At 27.8% G+C, this 20,964-nt stretch overlaps 2 protein-coding genes across 3 annotated transcripts; one reads left to right on the top strand and one right to left on the bottom strand.

Moving 5' to 3' along the window:
* Positions 1-140: 140 nt before the first annotated feature.
* LOC145191014 (serine/threonine-protein kinase 24-like) lies at positions 141-11,394 on the bottom strand. 2 transcript variants are annotated; one of them, XM_090066886.1, is made up of 11 exons: positions 11,101-11,394; positions 10,755-10,840; positions 10,125-10,275; positions 6,012-6,068; positions 5,229-5,337; positions 4,667-4,824; positions 3,921-4,106; positions 3,538-3,683; positions 3,121-3,310; positions 2,765-2,892; positions 141-899 (listed from the first exon to the last, which is right to left on the bottom strand). In XM_090066886.1, exons 1-11 carry the CDS (start codon positions 11,119-11,121, stop codon positions 857-859), a joined length of 1,275 nt encoding a protein of 424 aa, XP_089923012.1. In that variant the 5' UTR covers positions 11,122-11,394; the 3' UTR covers positions 141-856. The 2 variants fall into 2 exon arrangements, with proteins under 2 accessions (XP_089923012.1, XP_089923013.1); XM_090066887.1 differs by lacking the exon at positions 141-899 and adding an exon at positions 2,026-2,483.
* Positions 11,395-13,927: 2,533 nt separating this feature from the next.
* Positions 13,928-14,864, top strand: LOC149882305 (ras-related protein Rap-2b-like). Its single transcript, XM_090066896.1, has one exon. The coding sequence runs from the start codon at positions 14,017-14,019 to the stop codon at positions 14,557-14,559; it is 543 nt and encodes a 180-aa protein (XP_089923022.1). The 5' UTR covers positions 13,928-14,016; the 3' UTR covers positions 14,560-14,864.
* Positions 14,865-20,964: the final 6,100 nt, after the last annotated feature.

Genomic DNA, 20,964 nt, shown 5'->3' with positions numbered 1-20,964 from the left:
TTTATCATCACATTAATTATTTTGCGGTTTTCAGCTAGTAACAAGACAATTCATTTATTTTATTCAGAAAAAAAAGTTTAGCATTCAACGCAATAATGATTATCAAAAGGTTGAAATAGAGAAATATTAATTGCATTGTGTTGTCAAGTAAATATTTTCTTTTTATTTTGCTATAATAACTTTGATTTTTTATTTAGTTTTTACAAGTTTAATCTATCCAAACTGAAAAATTTATATTATGCCTACTTTTTGTCGAAATGTTATAATGAAAAGTTCTGCAAGTGATTAAAAAAATTGAATTAAATTACTATTTTACTATTTTTAAACTTGCCACTTGAATGGGAAAAAACAGAATGTATATTCAATATCAATTATTAAAAAAACTTGGTCTATTGATTTCATTACATTTAAAGTACTGTTTCGCATCACTGAAAATGCAATGTTTAAAGAAAGAAGAATTTTGTTGTTTGCCATTTTACCGTCACAATGACCATATAGTCCAATACCCAATTACGTTTGATGTCTCAAAAAATTGTAACGCAAAAAATATCTAACACCATATTTTTATCAGAAACCAGATAGGAATGCCAAATAGAGACTGTAAAAGCGATTTGATTTCAGTTAAATAATATTGTCCTAGTACAGTTCGGTAAAATAGATCTGAAAAATGAATTCAGTTTTCATTTTATTTTTGAAGTATTTATCTTTGTTTTAGATCTGTTTAAGTTTAATCTATGTGTTTAATGAGATTTTACAATCCACAAAAATAATTTTGTATATTGCCAACGCTCCATCAAATACTGCCATTCAACAACAACAAAGTCTTCTGAAAGAATTTTTACTTCATCGGCTGAGCTTATTCGGATGCATCGGCTGAACGATCTTTTTTGAAGTTAAAACTAATAACAAATTATTTAATATAAAAAATAATTGAAGAAAAATTTTTGGCATTGTCTATATTATCAATTGAAAATAAAATTGCTAAACTATTTACTGTACTCTTGTTTAAGTCGAGAATTCTTAGACAAATTATTAACTTTGCACCAGGTCCCGCATAACTGCAGGTCCGCCCTTACAAAGTTAAACTTAAGGAGCTCATTAACTTGGAGACAAATTAAGTTTTTCAAGTAAATAAGTTCCTTCAAATAACATATATCGTCACAAACCAATGTGTAGTAACTACAGTAATTTTCAGATGGTCAACCTCTCTGAAATAGTATAACATATTCTCGTCTCAACATATTCTCGTAACAAACTTTTGCTTTCATTCCAGGTGCAACAGTTAACTTTATAACCTTACCATAAACTACATTCATTTCTTCAGTCTTGAAGAAATGAAGCGTCTATGTTATGATAACGAAGTATATTCCACAAATATTTCAGCCGGGTATAAGAAGGGAAAGGAAATTGTTTGCTTACGAAGGAGTTGTTCAGAGTAAATTAATATTTTGCAATAATCAACACAGAAAAGTTCTGTTAAAAAAAAGATCTAATAACTTGAATGACTAATCCTATTGGTTGGTTTTCTGACAATTATAAGCATCCTAATTATGAAAACTTTCAAAGAAGTCCATTGGAAATAGAATCAGGAGTAGCTAATTCAACATAGGGTCAAAACTTTTTCCAAAATTTAGCTCGATTTATTTTCGGTGATTTACAATCTAATGATGTAAAGACAGCATTTTTTTTTTTAAATTAATTTATTCGATTTTTTAAATTAATTTATTTCTATAAACCTTTCCTTTTTTTTCTATAACCTATTTTTTTATAGGATTTTTTTTCTAGAACTATTAAACTTTTCTAAAATCTTGATTCGTCTATCACTTTAGACTTATACTCGGAAACAACCTTTCAATCTAAATCTACATTATAAAAAGAAACAGCGACACTAAAATCAAAACAAAGGATTCCTTAGCACAAGCTTAAGCATTTTAAAATTAACAACACTTTCAAGTTGTTTTTTTCCTTTTTCCTTTTCTTCTCCACTTTTCATTCCTTTAAATTACCAATAATAACAAAGTTGACTGTTTTTACGGATTACATTTAAAAAATACCACAAAAATACAAATATACAAACAATGCTAAAGCATTATAAAAGCGAAAACTTGTTTTATACGAAATTTCCATGGCTTTCACAAATGACAACTAATTGAAATCCAAAATAGCCAACAGGCAAACGATATAAAACAAAGGATTAGCAAAAAACTTCAACGGGTAGAATGTGAGGCTATTTTCGTATAAGTTCTTAATTAAAGAGAAACGTGCACGAATGAGAAATACGCGAGTAACAACTCCATTAAAAAACATTTTTAAAGAATAGTGCTATTGCAGTATACATGCTTCATGCTCAGAAATAATCATAGAATCGGCGAAGTAAATGGTATGCTGAAGCTATTACGCTAATTGACAAATATGAGTTGTTATTGCTTCTTATATTTAGTTTCTCGGTTAGTCCTCATTGTTAGTAGAGTTAGCTGTTTACACTGCAATAAATCAAAAACACTTCTCCAAAAAATATAAATAGTTTAAGCAATAATAGCTAAATTTGATCAAGAAAAAAAAGTCGAGAATTAAAAAATATAAATAAGAAAAAACTATATGCATAAAGATAAATTTTCCTACGTTTTGCTGAATTTAAAATAGAATGTTCAATTTAAAACTAGATAATTATTTGCATTAAGCAATCGTTTAAATACCAGTTTTTCAAAAAGTTTATAAAATGTAAATTTTCTGTTGGTCATTTAAAAAAATGCGATCTTATCACCTTTTCACAATATCAGTTACTTCACCTATGAAGGCATCACATATACCAGGTGATTGCTGCTCAGTGGTTTTAATTATGTTTTCTAGTTCTTCAATTGTGGATATTCGATTTGAATGCTTCACTTTTAGCTTGGAAAGATAAATAAAAAGCGAAGAATATATTGCTTTCCATAAAAAACAAACGAAAATATTTTTCCCACTTATACATTAGGCAGCACTACTATTTCAAATATTGGACAATACTGAAGAAAAAAAAAAAGAAGTAAAGGACTAGCAAAAATGAAATTGCATTAGCTACAGTGATCTACTTAATGACTCAGACTAGATTTTAATAGATAACAAAGGGACACCCAATACCTGTGCTAAAATAGGTAATAATATTCTTGATAGCGATTTGGACTGTGGCAGCTCAACCGGTGTACTAAAGGAGTGTGGTTTACCAGTTACGGTAGAAGATAGAGGGTCAGCAGCTGGTGATAGATTTGGAAGTGCAGACTTAATTGTAAAAATCCAATTATCTTGAGCACGTTCTTCTTTCATTGAGTCCCTAGAAAAATAATGATATTGATTTTTTTCTAAAATATAGTGGTATTTTAAAGCATGCTAATATGATTTCTGAAAAATCAATATTTTGAAGTAAATTATTCAGATACTTAACATTCTAATATTGTAAAACTTTGCATAAAACATAGACCCAAACAAAGCAAAGATAACTTTTGATATTATTTTTAATAAGTAAAAACTATTTATTACAACTATTCAGTAAAAACTCACATTCTACTATCGTCATCAGAATCAATCCCATCATCACCACCGTTCATACGCCATTTTCTATACTTATCAATAAGCTCAACTAATGTACCTGTACGCCTTGCTGCTTTGATAAATCTATGCTTGAGCAACTCTTTTGCAGACTGACGCTGAAAATAAGAACAATTGATAACAGCAAATAAGCATTGATTTGCTCAAATTTTTTGTTAATCCAACACTTTTGCAACTTTTTATTTTTTTAATATGAATATTTGCTGTTTAACCTTTTAAATAAATAAAACTACAATCATTTTATCATAGTGTAAATTTTATAAATCAACTACATAAATTAATTGGTTTCAGAATTTCTAACTCAGAAATTGACATTTTTAAAATAAAGAGCTTACCTCTTGAGGATTTTTATTTAAACAGCAAGAAACAAAATCTTTAAACGGTTTAGTAAAATTTCCTGTTAATTCAGGAGGATTGTTTTTAGGAATAAGAAACAGCACTCTCATTGGATGCAACTCAGCGTGTGGTGGTTCACCTTTAGCCAGCTCTATTGCTGTAATACCCAGTGACCACATATCAGCCTGCAAAAATAAATTTGTATTTTCTATAGCCAAAAATCTCAAAATTTTTTTTTAAGAATTTGAACCAAAGTAAAAATATGGAGAAGGAGAAGATACGCTACAGCAGTTCATTCTTAGTAATACTTGAAAATTTTAGTGCTAAAAACATGTAGATGAAAAAACTTCTGTATTTTACTAAGAGAAATGTCAGTTTGAAGTTAACTTTAAAGTGCATAAGAGTCAACAATTTGTTGTTAAAAAAAAAGTAGTAATCAAAAACAGTTAGGCATTTTTTATTTGTTTATGTGTATTCAGTGCATGAGAAAAGGTGGATAAATGTAAGGCACTGTTAAATTTCATTTGACAAAATGACAAAACAATGACTGAAGTAAATTGTAATTATTTAAAGGCATCAATTGAAATGAACTAATAAAAATTGTGTTTATTATATAATTCTTACCAAGTAGTTCTAGGAAAATGTAAAATCAGTAATAAATAAAAACAATAAAAATCTGAAAATCAAATAGAAATTATGGATAAAAACAAGAATGCTTTTGTTCCACTGGTAAAAAAATTGACACCTTTGAATCATACTCTGATTGCTTAATCACTTCAGGTGCCATCCAAAAAGGAGTTCCAACAAAGGTATTTCTTTTATTCATTGTATTAGTTAGTTGACCAGCAACACCAAAATCAGCAAGTTTTACATTTCCTTGTTCTGATAAAAGCACATTGGCAGCTAAAAAAAAAAAAAAAAAAAAATTTATCTTTCGCACTTTTTGCATCAAACATTTTTGTCGAATTCTTGAAGCAATTTGTGTTACAAAAAAGATACTATGAAACTTAAACAATTAAGTAGAATTTCTATTAAATTTATTATTTTACAAATCTAAAACAGAGAATTTCAAACATATAACAACAGTCATTGCTATTTTATAACTCCATAACTATACCAAAACTATAGTAATTTATACAATTTTTATTTTACTATACTTATTTTAGCAAAAAGAAAAAATTTTTTCCAGTAAAAAGAAAAATTTTTTTCCAGCAAAAACAAAAGTTAAAGTTCAGGATTACTATTAATTTTAGCCTTTAAAAGTTTTTTACATTTATTTTTTAGATAACTTTTTTTTAAAGACAAACCTTTAATATCACGGTGCAACTTCTTTTCAGAGTGTAAATACTCTAATCCTTTTAGTACCTCTCGAAGCACAATTGGTATATATATTTCATCAAATGGTCCAGCTTTCATCTATTATATAAGAATCACATTTATAACTTTAAAACTTGAAATAACTATACAATTTAAGAAGATTTTTTAAATCAAAATATTTTAATATTTAACAATTTACCTGATGATTGAAATGGATTTTCAAGTATTTAGATTTTTTACCAAAATACTATTTGTTAACTTTCTTAAAAATCTAGAATAATTCATTTTTTAATGAGCACTAAACTTTCAAAATTTCTTTACATTTGTTGATTTTCCATTCCTAACTTTTTTTAATTGTCATTTTATTGGGAAAAAAAATGTAAGCTGGATTTGCAAGTAAATTCATGTTAATCAAACTCAATTACTTTTAGTCATGTAAAATAGCTATTAGTCATGTAAAAATAGCTATTAGTTATGTAAAATAGCTATTAGTTATGTAAAATACCAATTAGTCATGTAAAAATAGCTATTAGTTATGTAAAATAGCTATTAGTCATGTAAAAATAGCTATTAGTTACTAATTAAGTGATACTTTTAGTCATGAAAAATAGCTATTAGTTACTAATTAAGTGATACTTTTAGTCATGAAAAATAGCTATTAGTTACTAATTAAGTGATACTTTTAGTCATGTAAAATAGCTATTAGTTACTAATTAAGTGATTTTAGCTTAATGAGATAGTTTAATGATAAAAACAACACTAAGTAGTCTCACCAAATCTAAAGCTGAGCCACCACCTAAATATTCCATTATTATCCATAGTTTTGTACCCTGAAAAATACAGTAATGACTTTAACAAAAGAATAAAATGATTCTTCTATTAATATTCAAAATATCAAGTTTATTGGTTCTTGTTACCTTGTAAGATAGATAAAGATTATACTAATCAAGTTTCAATTAGAAGATGAAAAAAAAGTAACATAGCAAAATTCAATATATTTAATACAATAACTTTCTATTAAAGCATCAGAAAATGTTGTTGTTTATTGCACTTTTAATTTCTTTTCATAGGAGTAACAATAGTGCAGCCCATAAAAATTTTATTTTAAATATTCCCTTTGATTACTTAGGCCTTTTCAGTTAACAAAGATTTAACAGCAAAACTGCAATTTATCTGCATAGCTAATATAACAATTTAACACCAGAAATCAAAAACTGAAAAGGTTACTTTTTTTTTGTTTTAGTTGCAAAAAGTTTTAACTTTCAAACAATTTTCAAACAAATTTCGAAATTCAAACAAATTTTGTAATCAGAACATTTTGTAAATTAAAATATTTTTTTGTTAAAATAAATCTCTTCTCAATGTTTTAAATAAAACTATTGTAAAAAAATTAACATAAGAGGTAATTCCATGTAAAAGTGGGACAAAAAATTAAAATTTTACACCCAACCTCTCAGACTCCCATTAAATTTTAACCAGTGATTTAACCTATCAATGAAACATGAAAAAATGCAAGGTTTGAGCTCCCAACTCTAAATAGTTCAAAAACTATGATGTTTTGAAATTTAGCCTAAAATGCAATATTTTTTGTTCATGTCCACCATGATGGATTTTATAGCATCACCTTTTTTTTGAATAACTCAAATTCTAGTGGAAGAAAACAGCTGAAAATCAGTATCTAAACATTTTTTATCATTATTTTTTATTTTCAAAATGGTCAATACAAGTTTCTAATTCTTTTTTAAGTTTACATTTTGAAAATTAAAATTTCCTTTTTAAAGTTTACATTTGGAAATTTATATTTCAGGAAAAATGGGGATGCATGAGCTTTACCATGAAATCATTATTCTCTTCATCAATTTTGGAAACCATACCAAACCATTAAAATTCATCTTATTTGCACAATAAGGATTGTGATATTGTAATATTATCAATCTGAACTTTATAACTTTTTTTTTTTTAATTGAGAAAATCAAATGTTAGAGCAAAATCATCATCCTCATATTAACCATTTCACCTTTATAATTGAAGTAGATGAAGGTGTTTATTGATGGAAACTTCTTGTCCCAGTAATAGTGGCTGCTATATAAGTCTATGAACAAGTTTCTTTTATGTTAACTTCATTTCTTCAGAAAGAACATATACAAACTTGATCCCACTGATTGGTTTTTGACAGTATTCAAACATTGTTTTAGCAGACAGTATTTGGCTTGTGCTTGGACTCTGCAAACTAGCAGTGTAATAGATGACAAATGGGTGAAGAGAACATTGTTTCTTGCTCCAATGGTAACTCTGTATCTCGTCTTGTACTACAAAAGTATAATTCTCTGCAAAACCTCTCAGAACGATTGCCTCATCAGGACTAATTGTCTCTCTAAGATGCTTTATATAGCTTGATTGTGACTTTTCAATAAATGAATGAGAAATAACATTATCAAGCTTTTAACACAGAAGCTCTATGAATTCACTTAATGGAAGCTTCATTTATAATAGGTCAGTTCTATCTATTGTTATCCATTGTTTTAAATCTACTGTTGACTGTTTATTTTCATCACTTTTACCACTTTTATATTGCTCTTCTGGATCATCATCTTATGTCAGATACTATTGTAAGAAAAGTTGGGCAGCTTGTATGCCAGAGCAACTGTTGCATTGGTGAATCATGGAAACTTTCAATTCTCTGCTACAGATATTTTAATGATTTCATGGTAGGACCTTTTAAGGCCTACAGCAATTAACATCAGGGTATGCTATGATGCCTTTTTGCTCATGTAATAACTTTGCCTTCTGGATTTCACTTTTGGAAACTGAAAACTCTTTTGCTGTTTTTCTAACAGACCAAGATTTTTGAGTTAATTTCAAAATTTGAAGTTGCTGCCATCTGTCAGAAATTTTAAGTTTTTCTTTCATGTAGTCAAAAGGTTATCTAGATCTTCAGTTTTGGTTTGAATCTCCTTTGGAATTTCAATCTTATCTGGTGCAGCAAGATCAGATTCAGTGACATTCAGAACATTTGCATTTGTCCTAGTAACTGCTTCTTCAATTGCAATTATCTTGCTGACTCTTGTATAATTTCTTTCTCTATATAATCTTCAATCTTCATCTCGCTTTCTTCTGATTCTTCACCTGATGCTAACTTATATCTGAATTGTGGACAAAGCTTTTCACCTAGTACTATGAATTTGCCTCCAAGTTGATTTCACAAAGACTAGCTTAAAATAAAATGAACTTAGGTCTATAAAAAAATTAAAAAAAAAAAAAAAACCTAAAGGTAAGAGATTTTTTGATGCTTAATTGTTAAACTTTAAAAGGTTAGCTAAAATAAGCTGAATATGCAAATTTGAGAAAAAAAAAAGAACTGTTATAAATACCTTTCCTAGCTTTTTTTATGAACATTAAAAGGATTGCAGCATTGTGTTACTTTAGTTGCATAGTGCTTCAAATGAATATGTTTATGATGGAGACAAGATGTTGATTTGACATTGATTATTGATAGCTCAGTCCTCCACATTAACAGTTCTCTATCATCATCAGGAAGGTCTCAAAGTATTCAATTCCAGGCAATGGTGTGTATGTTGTCAGATGCAAATTCACTTCCTAGTTGAATTCCAATCAAGCACTATTGATTGTTTGCCATGATTAAGAAAATGAACTTAAAAAAGACTTAGTAATTATTTAATCTAAAACTGTAGTTTTCTCGCAACACATTGATGAGATGACAAAATTCTCTTCAAACAAAAACCTATTTTTAGAAATTTTCTCCTTCTTTTATACCAGAAAATATCCCTCAAAAAAGTCATAAAAACCAACACATATTTACAATTAACACATATTGACAATTTTTTTTGTAACAACTATCAAAATTAATAATTCCATTACATTCTTGCAATTTTCGCAACAGAAGTACCAAAAATAAAATAATTTTTAGGCTTAATATATCACAGCTGATTTCACATAAGTATATTTAGACAACTAAATATCTTGATAAAAACAAGTCTATTTTTAAACTAGTAACATTCTGCAACTTTGAATTTTATTTTTATCTTTAGATTCACTACCCTTAAAAAATTAAAAAAATTGGTTAAATACCAGTTTTCAGTCAATATCTTTCGCTATAAATAAAATAATTCAGGAAAAGGTACCATTAAAATATCCATAATGGAGAATACAGGCCCGAAAAATGGCATTCTCAGTCTAAAGTTCAAAATAGTGTATCTTTTATTGATTCAAAATACCAAGACCATATTTTATATTAAGATGGTTTAACATCTCTTCTTTTATCTGAAAAAAATTCAGACCCATGAGAGTTAGATAACTCCAGGAATTTGTGAAAGTGTAACCCATAGTAAAAAAACAGAAAATTCACCAAAATTCATCAATTTCTCTACATATTTGGATTCAGCACCCTCAAAAATGATTAAGTACTGATTTTCAGGTGTTTTATTCCAGTAGAATTTGAGTTATTCAAAAAAAGGTGATGCTATAAAATCCATCATGGTGGACATGAACAAAAAATATTGCATTTTAGGCTAAATTTCAAAACATCATAACTTTTGAACCATGTTTCATTGATAGGTACCACTAGTTAAAATTTAATGGGAATTTTAGGGGGTGGATAGAATGACTGCCCTACTTTTACAAGGAACTACCCAAAGATGAAATTTCATATTTTCATATAATTTTATATCAAACATAAATTCCCTTTAAACAAAAAAATCTTGATAAAACTTTGTTTTAGTCTCACAAATTATATTTTGATCTTTAACATTTTAACTGTAAAATGTATAGAGTTCTTAAATAGATACTTTATATGAGGGGAGCATCAAAAAATAGAAGTATTTATGTAATGAAAATTAACCTTATAACCTATGTAAAATAATTTCTACCTTTAAATATGAGCCAAAATATTTTGTAACAAATTCACTATCACATTGGGATAAAACAGTTATTTCTTGCTGAATATCTTCAATTTCATCCTCTGCTTCTTCCAGATCAATGATCTTAGCAGCTACAATATTACTTGTGTTTAAATCAATACTAAAAAAAAACATAATCCTTTAAACTTTATAGAATTACTTATTAAAATGATTTAATGTTAGCTAAAACTAAATTTGAATTAGAAATATATAAAAATATATTCTTACATAGCTGAGTAATGTATTAATATAGTACTTCAACAAAATTTATTTAAATTTAGTTAAACATAAAAGTAAATGAGCCAAAAGATTTTTTCAGTAAGAATCGTAATAGCTATCTCACTTTTTATCGTTGTTATCATTATTTCAAAACAAAAAGTATTTTATATAATAAAGCAACTTAATTTAACAAGTAATTTTAAAGAACTTTTAACCAAACCAGCTATAAATATCTTTCCTTACAAACTATTACATGCTGAAACTATTTGTAATTCTCAAAACATAAACATAAATTTTTTTTTGGTAAACAGTTAATGATTTTTATATAAGAATTAAAGATTGAATATTTTTATGTTTTAGAGAACTGACATAAAAACTCACGCCTTGAAAACTTCTCCAAAGGATCCTTTTCCAATTTTTTCCTGTAAAGTATATCGATTTTCCGGATCTAGCCCGTCTCTCAAGCCCTAAATTTACAAAGCAGTCATTAAAAAAATTTTAAAATGTCAATAAACATGCTAAAAATCTATCCTAAATTTGAAATAAATGTTAATCTAACTATAGTAATGAGCTAATATGCATATTAGAAGAACAATTTACTAGAACAACTCTCCCCTCCCAATAGCTATTTACCATTTCTATTCGTACTCTTAATACTTCATTTGACTATATACATAATATTTTCATTTTAAAAATACGATAAAATGTATAAAAATTGATCACTAACCGACGCTCTATTATGAGCCATCAGATTCTATTAAGATTTTTAACGTGTACATTGATATTATAATTTTTTAAATTTCAGAACGATATAACCAAGCAAGGTTTCTTTTTAACTTTTGATTGTACAATGAACTAACTTTTTAATCTAAAATAATCAGCATATTAGAACATCTTCTGAAATTTACAGCTAAATTTCAATAAAACAACAACATTTTAAAAGATGATATTTTTATCAAAATAAGTGGCGAGAGCTTCCTCAATAGGAATACGCCATATTGATTCGAACATTGTTGACAAACGACTACTACGTTCAATAAAAACACAGCCGTTCCGTTTTTACATTTTGTTTAACTTTTGTCTTCAATTGCCGTAATGCTGTCGAGTGCCACCCCCTTTCATCCAAAAATCAGCAGTGAAACAAAAAAAACACTTTAACAACAAAAAAAAAAAATCCAAATAGCTCCCTAAATATAGAATTTACATGATGTACACAAACAAATGTTTGGTAAAGCCTGATTGGTCTGATTTAGTTTCGTTTTTCTTAATTAAATAGTCAGTTTCGCTTTTCATTAAAACGTTTCTTTATCAAGTAACTCTGACTAACATAACAGTGTTCTCAATTGTTATTTCAAAAAATCTCAATATTTTAGGTCTTAATATTGCAGTTCAGAATCTTGGAATATCGATGTTTAAATGGAGGATTTCCTCACTAATTGCTCTTCTTCTGATAATAATTGTTTCACATCAAGCATTTTTAATGCGGCCAGTCAGATATATATATATATATATATATATATATATATATATATATATATATATATATATATATATATATATATATATATATATATATATATATAACATGCTTATGACAAGACGCCAAAAATATTATTGACAATCTAATAGGTAGAAAATTTAACCTACGTTTGTTTGGAAACGAGATTGGTTTCGTTGACAAAGTTAATTACAATAATTACAATAATTACGATTTCTGAGCGCTGAAAGGTTTTCGGCTCTCCGCCTTTCGAATATACAAATCTACAAATAGTAGACACGATTTTATTGTTTTATTAAATTTTTATTGATTTTTGTAGATATATGCGTTATTTTAATTTATTTTGTGTGTGTTTTTGTCAAGAATGCAACTGAATGTTATGAACCAACAAATGCTGCAATTTTGATTTTTAAAAATCTGAGAATGTACTGCATGAATTGCAACGACAAAAAAATTATTTACTGTTAAAAGATTTAAATATTCTACTTATGTAATGGTAAGCATTTGATGCTTAAGTATTAAATACATCAAAGAATTTTTAGTATCATGGGTTTTTTTCATTAGCTTTAAAATCTTTATATATTAACAAAAGTTTTTACATTCAATCCTATTCATTTTTAAAGGCAGGAATTTATGCTTAAAAATAATATTTTTTAAAAAAGAATAAAGGCATACGACGTTTTATAAAACAACAAGAGAAGCTTCAATTTAAATTTAAATGCTCCATTAAGAAAGGACCAAAAGTTTATACTTCGGGCGAGATCCAATTATAGTTACTGACTGACATCCATATTTTAGAATATGTTCTAACTTTTTATGAGAATGGATTTTTAAGTTCAGCTTATTTTATAGGTTTAATTTAATGCTTAGATGCGCATTACGTACAAAGCTTTTTCTCCTATATACGAAATCCAAATGTTACCTTTTTTTATTTTTGATATTCCGTGTTCATTTACATGAACGAGTTGAGTAATTATTGCAGTGTTTTTTTACCAGATCTCCTATTTTGCTTTGATAATGTTTCGGTTAATGATTGAGAATGGGTGTAGTGAAAATTTGTATGCAACTTTATCATATTTTACTTGGTATTGTCGACCTAATTTAAATAATTTAAGCTTTTTTCTCCGTCTGTTTTATTGTGAGGTCAGCAATTTGATTAGTTTATGTTGTAACAACATCAAGCTTGTATTTGTTTGGTATAGCAGAGTGATGCTATTGCTCAAAAATGTAGAATTGAGGTACTTTAAAAAGCATTGCTCATTATGAAATTAAATATGTGAATTAATTTGGATAATGATTGAAACAAAATTATGATAGAGTTTGAAGTTTAAAGTCTTATCATGTCTTTTTATCATTTTTTCTGTTTATTTTAATTTTTTTATAAGTCTTATAGAATTAAGACTTATTTGTTGTTTATTGTTAGTTTCACGCTCTTCTTCTTTTACTTAATAAAAATTAAAGAAGCATTCCTTTAATTGTTTTGAAATTATAAACTTAAACTATGTTGATATTTTTAAATCTCTAAGTTAAAGATCTTAGTGGCTTTGTTTCATGATTCAATTTCTATGCAGTATTTTTACAAGGAAAAACTGACACTTTCATAACATAATTAGATCTGGTTTTTCATTATTTGATGATAAATTGTTAAAGTTAGTTAATTGATATTTTTTTTTTTATTGCAAAATGGAGATTATGATAAAATATCAACCTTAGAGTTGTAAAATTAGTTTTTGTGATTATCTGATATTAATATTGATAAATTTTATAATAATATTGATAAAAAGTATTAGCTTCAATGAATTATTTGTAGCTTTGATTTATAAATGTCTGATATATATATATATATATATATAGGATCTAAATTGCCAATAACTAAATATGCAATATGAACACTGCTAATGTCATAATACTTTGCTGTCATTATAATGAATATGTAATTTGAAATCTAACTGCAAGTTTGATGATTAGTTCAATGACACTAACTAAATTGTTTATATTATAATACTTTTTAAATCTTTTAACAAACAAAAATAGTTATGTTTTAATTGTTAAAAGATGATTTTTGTTATTTTTTATTTATAGGCATATCAATTAAATAAAAAGTATGTTAAAAGTTAAATGACTCTGAAGTATTATACAATTTAAATGAAAGAATATAAAGTAGTTGTTTTGGGCTCAGGGGGTGTTGGAAAGAGTGCTTTGACTGTCCAGTTTGTGTCAAATCAGTTTTTAGAAAGATATGATCCCACTATTGAAGACTTTTACCGAAAAGAAATTGAAGTTGATAGCTCACCCTCTATATTAGAAATTCTTGATACTGCTGGAACAGAACAATTTGCCTCAATGAGAGATTTGTATATAAAGAATGGGCAGGGATTTCTTTTAGTATATTCAATAACAAATCGGCAAACACTTCAAGATGTGCAACCTATGCGAGATCAGATTGTCCGTTTAAAAGGACAATCTAATGTGCCTTTAATACTAGTAGGTAATAAACGAGACATATTTGATGAGCGAGAAGTGACTCAAGAAGAAGGGGAAGCAGTTGCAGAAAGATGGCATGCCCCATTTTTTGAAACTTCTGCAAAAACAAGATTCAATGTTAATGAAGTATTTGCTGAGATAGTACGGCGAATTAATTTTTTAAATCATAAACAAAATCGAAAAACGTGTTGCAATATCATATAACGTGATGGTGGAGCTTTTTTTCCAGTTTGTTATGTACAAGGATTCAGAATTAATTCAAAATGAATTTACATTGTAATAGAATGCTAATAAACACTAAGCAAGATTTTTTCTCTTATGTTGAAAAGTTTTTTTATCATTTCTGTTTTAAATGTCCAAATATGCAATAATATTTTATGTATCTAATAGTTAATGTATGTGTGTTATTTTGTATGTTTTTGTTACTATTTTTTTTTAATTGTGGTTGCTGTGAGCAATTAATTTAATACACATTTCAGTTGCAAAAAAAAAAGGGATATATATATATATATAAAAATTGATTTTTGTTTTTAATGTATTTACTAAAGTGTATGTGCACCAACATAAACTTTAAATCGTGTACCCTTCATTGAATTCTGATCAGTTTTTCAAAAAAAAAGTTTTTTCACAAGATCTACACCTATTACATAAACCTATATTATAATGCCGTTATTATAATGCTGACATCACACAGATTAAAATTACACTTAAAGTTAACAAAAAAGAGTTAAATCAATCAACTGATTTCATCTAGTGAGGCATTGTGACTTCATTTAAAGGCGTAAAAATAAAACTATAAAACATGTTAAGTCTATGCGTAAGCAAAATAAATTTTATGTTGGCAATTCATTTGTAAGCGCAATTTAAATGCAGTTTGATCTGAGATCAATTATTCATCACGAATCTAAACGAGCTAAGCAGAGCGTCATCTCAATTGGCGAGCAGTGCTCGCAATATGGCTTGCAAATTTTGTTTGTCACCTTTAATTGCTCAGGCTCAGTGAAACTCTTGTCTCTTGTTTTGATGAGAAACTATTTAAATGAGGTTTTCGCTAGCAAACGTATCAATTTTAATTGAATGTAATGGATGCCATTTCATAAATTCTATAAATATTTTGTTAGCCATACTGTGTATATCATTAACTTTTAGGTCGGAATGTTATGTGTATGTTAGTTTTGAGAAATAATTATCGTTTTATAGAAGGAAATGTAAGAGGGTAAATCTTTTTGGGATACTCAGCTTTCTTCTCTATTATATGGAGTACGAATGTGCGTATTCCTCAAGATTCATAAATTTGCAAAATCGAAATTTAATTAAACATGACGCTCTCTTAACAAAATACAAAATTTTTCCTTCTGAATTTTTTTGAATTTGAGATTTTCTTTTTTTTTTTTCCAGATAAAAGAAAACCCTGAATTTGAATCTACTTTTAAATTTGTTGTTGATACTAATTCCCGTTGCACTTTTCATCATTCCATTTAGTACCTCCAAACAAGGCAAAACCTGTTGCAAGAAATTGTCATAATTTTACCAACATAACTCACATAACCCAAAATACAAAAAATAACGATGAAGCACACTGAAGAAAACGAAATATTATTACAGCTTAAATTTCTTAGATATAACATAATATATAGGTGGGTGGTGTAAAGCCTTCTCAGTGTGCTTAGTATTTATTCATTTATCGCTCGCCAGTGTAATTTGAGACCACCATTGGCTGAATTATTTCCAATTTAATTTCAATATTTGGAAATAATCAACAATTAGATGGTCCTGCCACGCTATATTGCTTGTACCCATTATAAAATGACATGAGTAACAAACAATCAATCGAAATTTCTTCTGAGATAAAAAAAAAAAAAAAAAAAAAAAGCTGACTGTGATTAAGAGTAAAATAAATTACTAGTACCCAGTCTCTCGCTAAGTTTTGAAAGAAATACATTTTGCTGGAATGCTTTGTGCATATCTTAGGCTAAAAGATACACTTAACAAAAAAGACCAATATGTTGCTTTTAAATATTTTTGATATGTAAAAAAAGTATACCACCATCTGTGAGAAAAAAAATTCCAATAAGAAATATTTTTAATAAATAAAATATGGTTATTCAACATACATTTTAGATAATCTATAACACTCATCAACAAAAGAAAAAAAATTGTTTCCTGTGATCTCAATTTGACAAGAATTTTTTGAATATGGCAAAATTTTTTCTCTGACAGCTTTTGTTTTTGAGTTATAGCTAACTACCTACAATTTCTATTTTTACTTAGATTTTCTTTTTTTGTAGGATAATAAAATATATTTTCTTATTTTTTATTATGTAGCTTCGTTAAGAAGATATTGTGTGCTCAATCCAGATTGTTTTTGCTATATTTGTGGCGAATATATATTTGAAAAATATCGAAAACCAATATCGGACTTTGTAAAAACAGCATATCATCAGTATTTTAAAATAAGTTGTGTAACCAGAAATGTGTTTTTTGTCTACGGTTATGGTTCACTAGAAAAAGGGCTGCAATAAAGTTTGAAACATTCATGATTTGGCGAGAACCTCGTTGTGAAAATAAACGGAATTAAACTTGGAAACGAAAGTAAGTTGTCATATACCCAAACTTATCTTTTTCTCAACAACTTCAATTTAAAACAAGAGAGGTACAACCCAGCACATCGAACTCCTTTGATAATCCAAGTCTCTGTGAACCTGAACAAAATAGGTCAAGTGAAGTGCTAAGGTGCAACATGAGCATAAAAATCAACTTCCTGCATTCGTATTTAGACCGAATTTCACAAAATTTGGGCAATGTGAAAGGTTTCATTAGGATATTCGGACAATTGAAGAGCGTTATCAGAAAAGGTGGGACTCACTTATGATGAGAGACTTTGCATTAACCTAAAGTCGTTCTTCAAGGAAATCTTATAAAAGATTATTTGATTGTATTTAATAGAAATTTTGTTAACATATATAATAATTTTTCTGCAGTATTTAGCTAAAGTAGTAAAACTTTCAAAAAGTAAGGTTGTTTGCAATCTCCCAGCATTTTCACAGTCAAGACCGTAGAAACACCCAATAATTGTAAAAAAAACTAAGGAAACAAGAGTTATGATGACTAGTATTTTTGCGCCATTAAACGCACTTTTTCTGTTCATTTTCAACTTTGACATCAAATACATTCAATACAATCATTCTAAGATTGTCAACAACAATTTTTCAAACCTCACAAATTTAGTTACAATATATATATTTTTATATATATATATATGTAAAACTTATCTATACTAGCTGGAATATCCGGTGCAATGCGCTAGATTTTCCAGCTATTAAATATAACGTTTTTCTGTGTTAATCAAAAATGTAGTTGTAGCTGTGAAGAGATGTTTTTTGGAAACTAAACCACAGTAGTAATGTAGTTTTTTTCGTAACAAACACATCGTTAAATTACCGTAATCTTCTCTTCAAACAAAAAACTGTCTTTACAGAATTTTTTTTTCCAAAAATATCCTTTAAAAAATCGTCATAAAAAATCGCTAACACATGTTTACAATTTTTTGGTTTTCACTGGTAAAAACTATTAAAATTATAAGCTCCGTAATCACCTCCTCGCCGGGGCAAGAATTGGTCGGAGGGGGTGGACCCAAGTCCCATAAGCACCCTGAACATGAAGTCTGGGATGGTCCAAACCTGGCCTAAAACCTTCCCTGGGAAAAATTAGACTTGTTTGCAAAATTTGATGAGGATCGGATCAAAACTGTGGATTTGACACACATTCAAACTTTGGACTTTATATATTTTATATATGAATATATATATATATATATATATATATATATATATATATATATATATATATATATATATATATATATATATATATATATATATATATATATATATATATATATATATATATATATATATATATAGAGAGAGAGAGAGAGAGAGAGAGAGAGAGAGAGAGAGAGAGAGAGAGAGAGAGAAATGAGCATCTAGATCTCGCGAGGTTAGAATTATTTTGTTCTATCTCCCATTTTAAAAGTTGGGAGAAAATGAGTTGTTAATTTTAGTTAGTGATAATAACTTATAAAATACGCATTATTTTATAAATTTTTTTCTAAATAATTTGCTTAAACATAAATTATTTAAAGCATAAGTTATTATTTTTTAAAAAACTTTAGTTAAAGTTTTAAACAGTTTTTACTTTTAGAAAAAATCAAAAACTTTCTCCCAACGTTTAAACTTGGAGATAGAACAAAATAATTCTAACCTCGCGAGATCTGCTACATGACAAAAAATAAAATCAAAACCAAAAAGATTTTAATTCAATCAGAAAAGTAGTTGCGCTGGTGATTGATCTACCTAAGTCTGAATTCTGATTGGTTCTGGATTAACAAATAATGACAATACTCTCAAACACTTTTCTAGAAATTCAGACCAAACAGCAGCAATTATTGATGTTGATGTGTGTTTGATTTAAAAAATGCATTTTCTACTATGTATATTTTCATCTGGTTTCATGGTTGGTGCTGAGAAATATAAAGACTATTGCCTAGCAACAGCACAGCTTATTATAAAACTTTATCCCTGGTACAAATTGGTATAGAATGTACTCAGAATCTTGATACACGGGTGGCATGGTTGTTGATGATGGTGCAGCAAATGAGATGATGAGAGAAGTGACTCAAGGAGCACGCAATAAAGAATTTAAAATATTTTGCGAGTTTTATTCACCTTTTATAACGCTTTTTATGCTTATCAGATCCTGTGATCAGTGCTTTATAATCACTTAAGCACCCAAAAAAAAGAAAACTTACCGGATGGTGTTGTGCGATTCTTAAAGGAAAACTATGCTCTCATTTAGTATATATCTTAATGAACTCTGCATAACTATAAGCATTGTGGTTTGATAAACTATGGTTCATTTAATTGTTGTAGTTCTTAAATGGTTCATGTAATTTTTGTTAAAAAATTATATTGTAAACTAAGTTTTATGTAAATATGTAGACCTACCACTTACTATACTTAGTTTGTATCATTTTTAGAATACATTCTTAAAGCCATTTTAGCATAACCGCTAATTTGTTTTATTGAAAAGGAAAGTTTCAATAAAATCTGCTAATTCTCTGTATTAAAGAATGTTATTTATTTAAGCTAGAATATGATTTGGAAGTAGTATGAAATACAAGTTTATCAAGCAATATCACTTGTAATAACGCTAATCAATCACATTAAAGCCTATATAGGCAAATAAATGTATAGAAATAGCTTTGTCCAGTTATTCTCAATTTTCGCTCAATTTAACATGTATCAAACGTATTTTTATTACTAGCATGATATGAAGTTCGTTTCTCATTTCTATTATCTATTTGCATCACTTGTGCAGCTCCAAGACACTTTTTGCATCACTTGTGGAGCTCCCTAGAGACTTTTTACATCACTTTTGCAGCTCCCAAGAGACTTTCTGAGAATCCTACCTTCCAACAAATTTTCAGAGTTTTTTTGTTGCTCAGTTAATTTCTTAAGTCTTCAAGCTTGAATTTTTAATTCCTTTCTCTCAAGTTTAAAAGCATAGCAAAATACACGAAGGTTGTTAAAGAAATAGTTTGATGATTTAAAAGAAAATTGGCTCGGAATATAATCCCGAGATTTTTATATAATTCTTTATAAATTAAATCTTTCACTTTCTATTTTTGGTTTAAAAAGCATTTTTTGCCACGTTTGAAACGTAAGATAATTTGATAAAAATCAAGTTGAGGGACCAATAACAACGAGTACTTTCAGTTTTAGTTGATTTTACTAGTTTGTTAATGAAATCAAACCTAAAAATCAAATTTTTGTAACTCTTTCCCAAAAATGTGTACTTATGTCGGGACCATTCTCTCAACATAAAATCTCTCATCAGTATTTTAAGTCCAACGTAAACTTTTCTCTTTATATACTTCGCATTAAGTTCGCATCCAAAATATGATTCTTAAAATTCTCTGAACACTCCTTTTTCTGTGTCCAATTTTTGCAATCTTCTTTTTTTGACTTATTTTGATCTTGAATCAGGGGCACGGTTCTCTGAAAAGATTGTCAGATATCTTTACTCGTTGGTTAAAATCATAAAATGGCTACGATATTTTCGAGATGCTCATAACTGAACACTTAATTTTGTTGATATAAACAGTTGCATCTTTAGTTGTTATTGCGAAACCAAAGTTAAACTTATATTGTATGACTGCTTTCTCTTTCTTACGGTTGTACCGAGGGCCCACCTTGTGTTTCGATAGGAAATGTGTTTAAATCGAGTTAAAATCGTTAATTTATGTTTATAATTTCTTTCGTGTCCTTTCCTCACAAAAACAAAAAAAGCATGATAAATTTTTTTAAGCAAAACCAAAGAATTCAACTGTTTGAAAACAGTTTGTCGTATACAGACACATATATCATTGATTTCAGTTGGTAGATTTTAAATTTAAAATATCTGTTTAAGATTTATAAATCTTAAGTAGATGTACAAAATAACTAGGTGATTTCTCAGGGAAATTTTGACATACAAATGCTCATCACAATCCTTGTCATCATGTGGCAAGTGTGGATGGGATGTGTTATCATAGAAACAAACACAAAA

The sequence above is a fragment of the Hydra viridissima genome, unplaced genomic scaffold (assembly GCF_058129835.1).
Source record: "Hydra viridissima isolate aposymbiotic clone 2 unplaced genomic scaffold, HvirCarnegie_v1 scaffold_11, whole genome shotgun sequence".
NCBI classification, from domain to species: domain Eukaryota; kingdom Metazoa; phylum Cnidaria; class Hydrozoa; order Anthoathecata; family Hydridae; genus Hydra; species Hydra viridissima.
The sequence above is the reverse complement of the archived record's forward strand: the minus strand, read 5'-3'. Positions and strand labels throughout refer to the sequence as shown.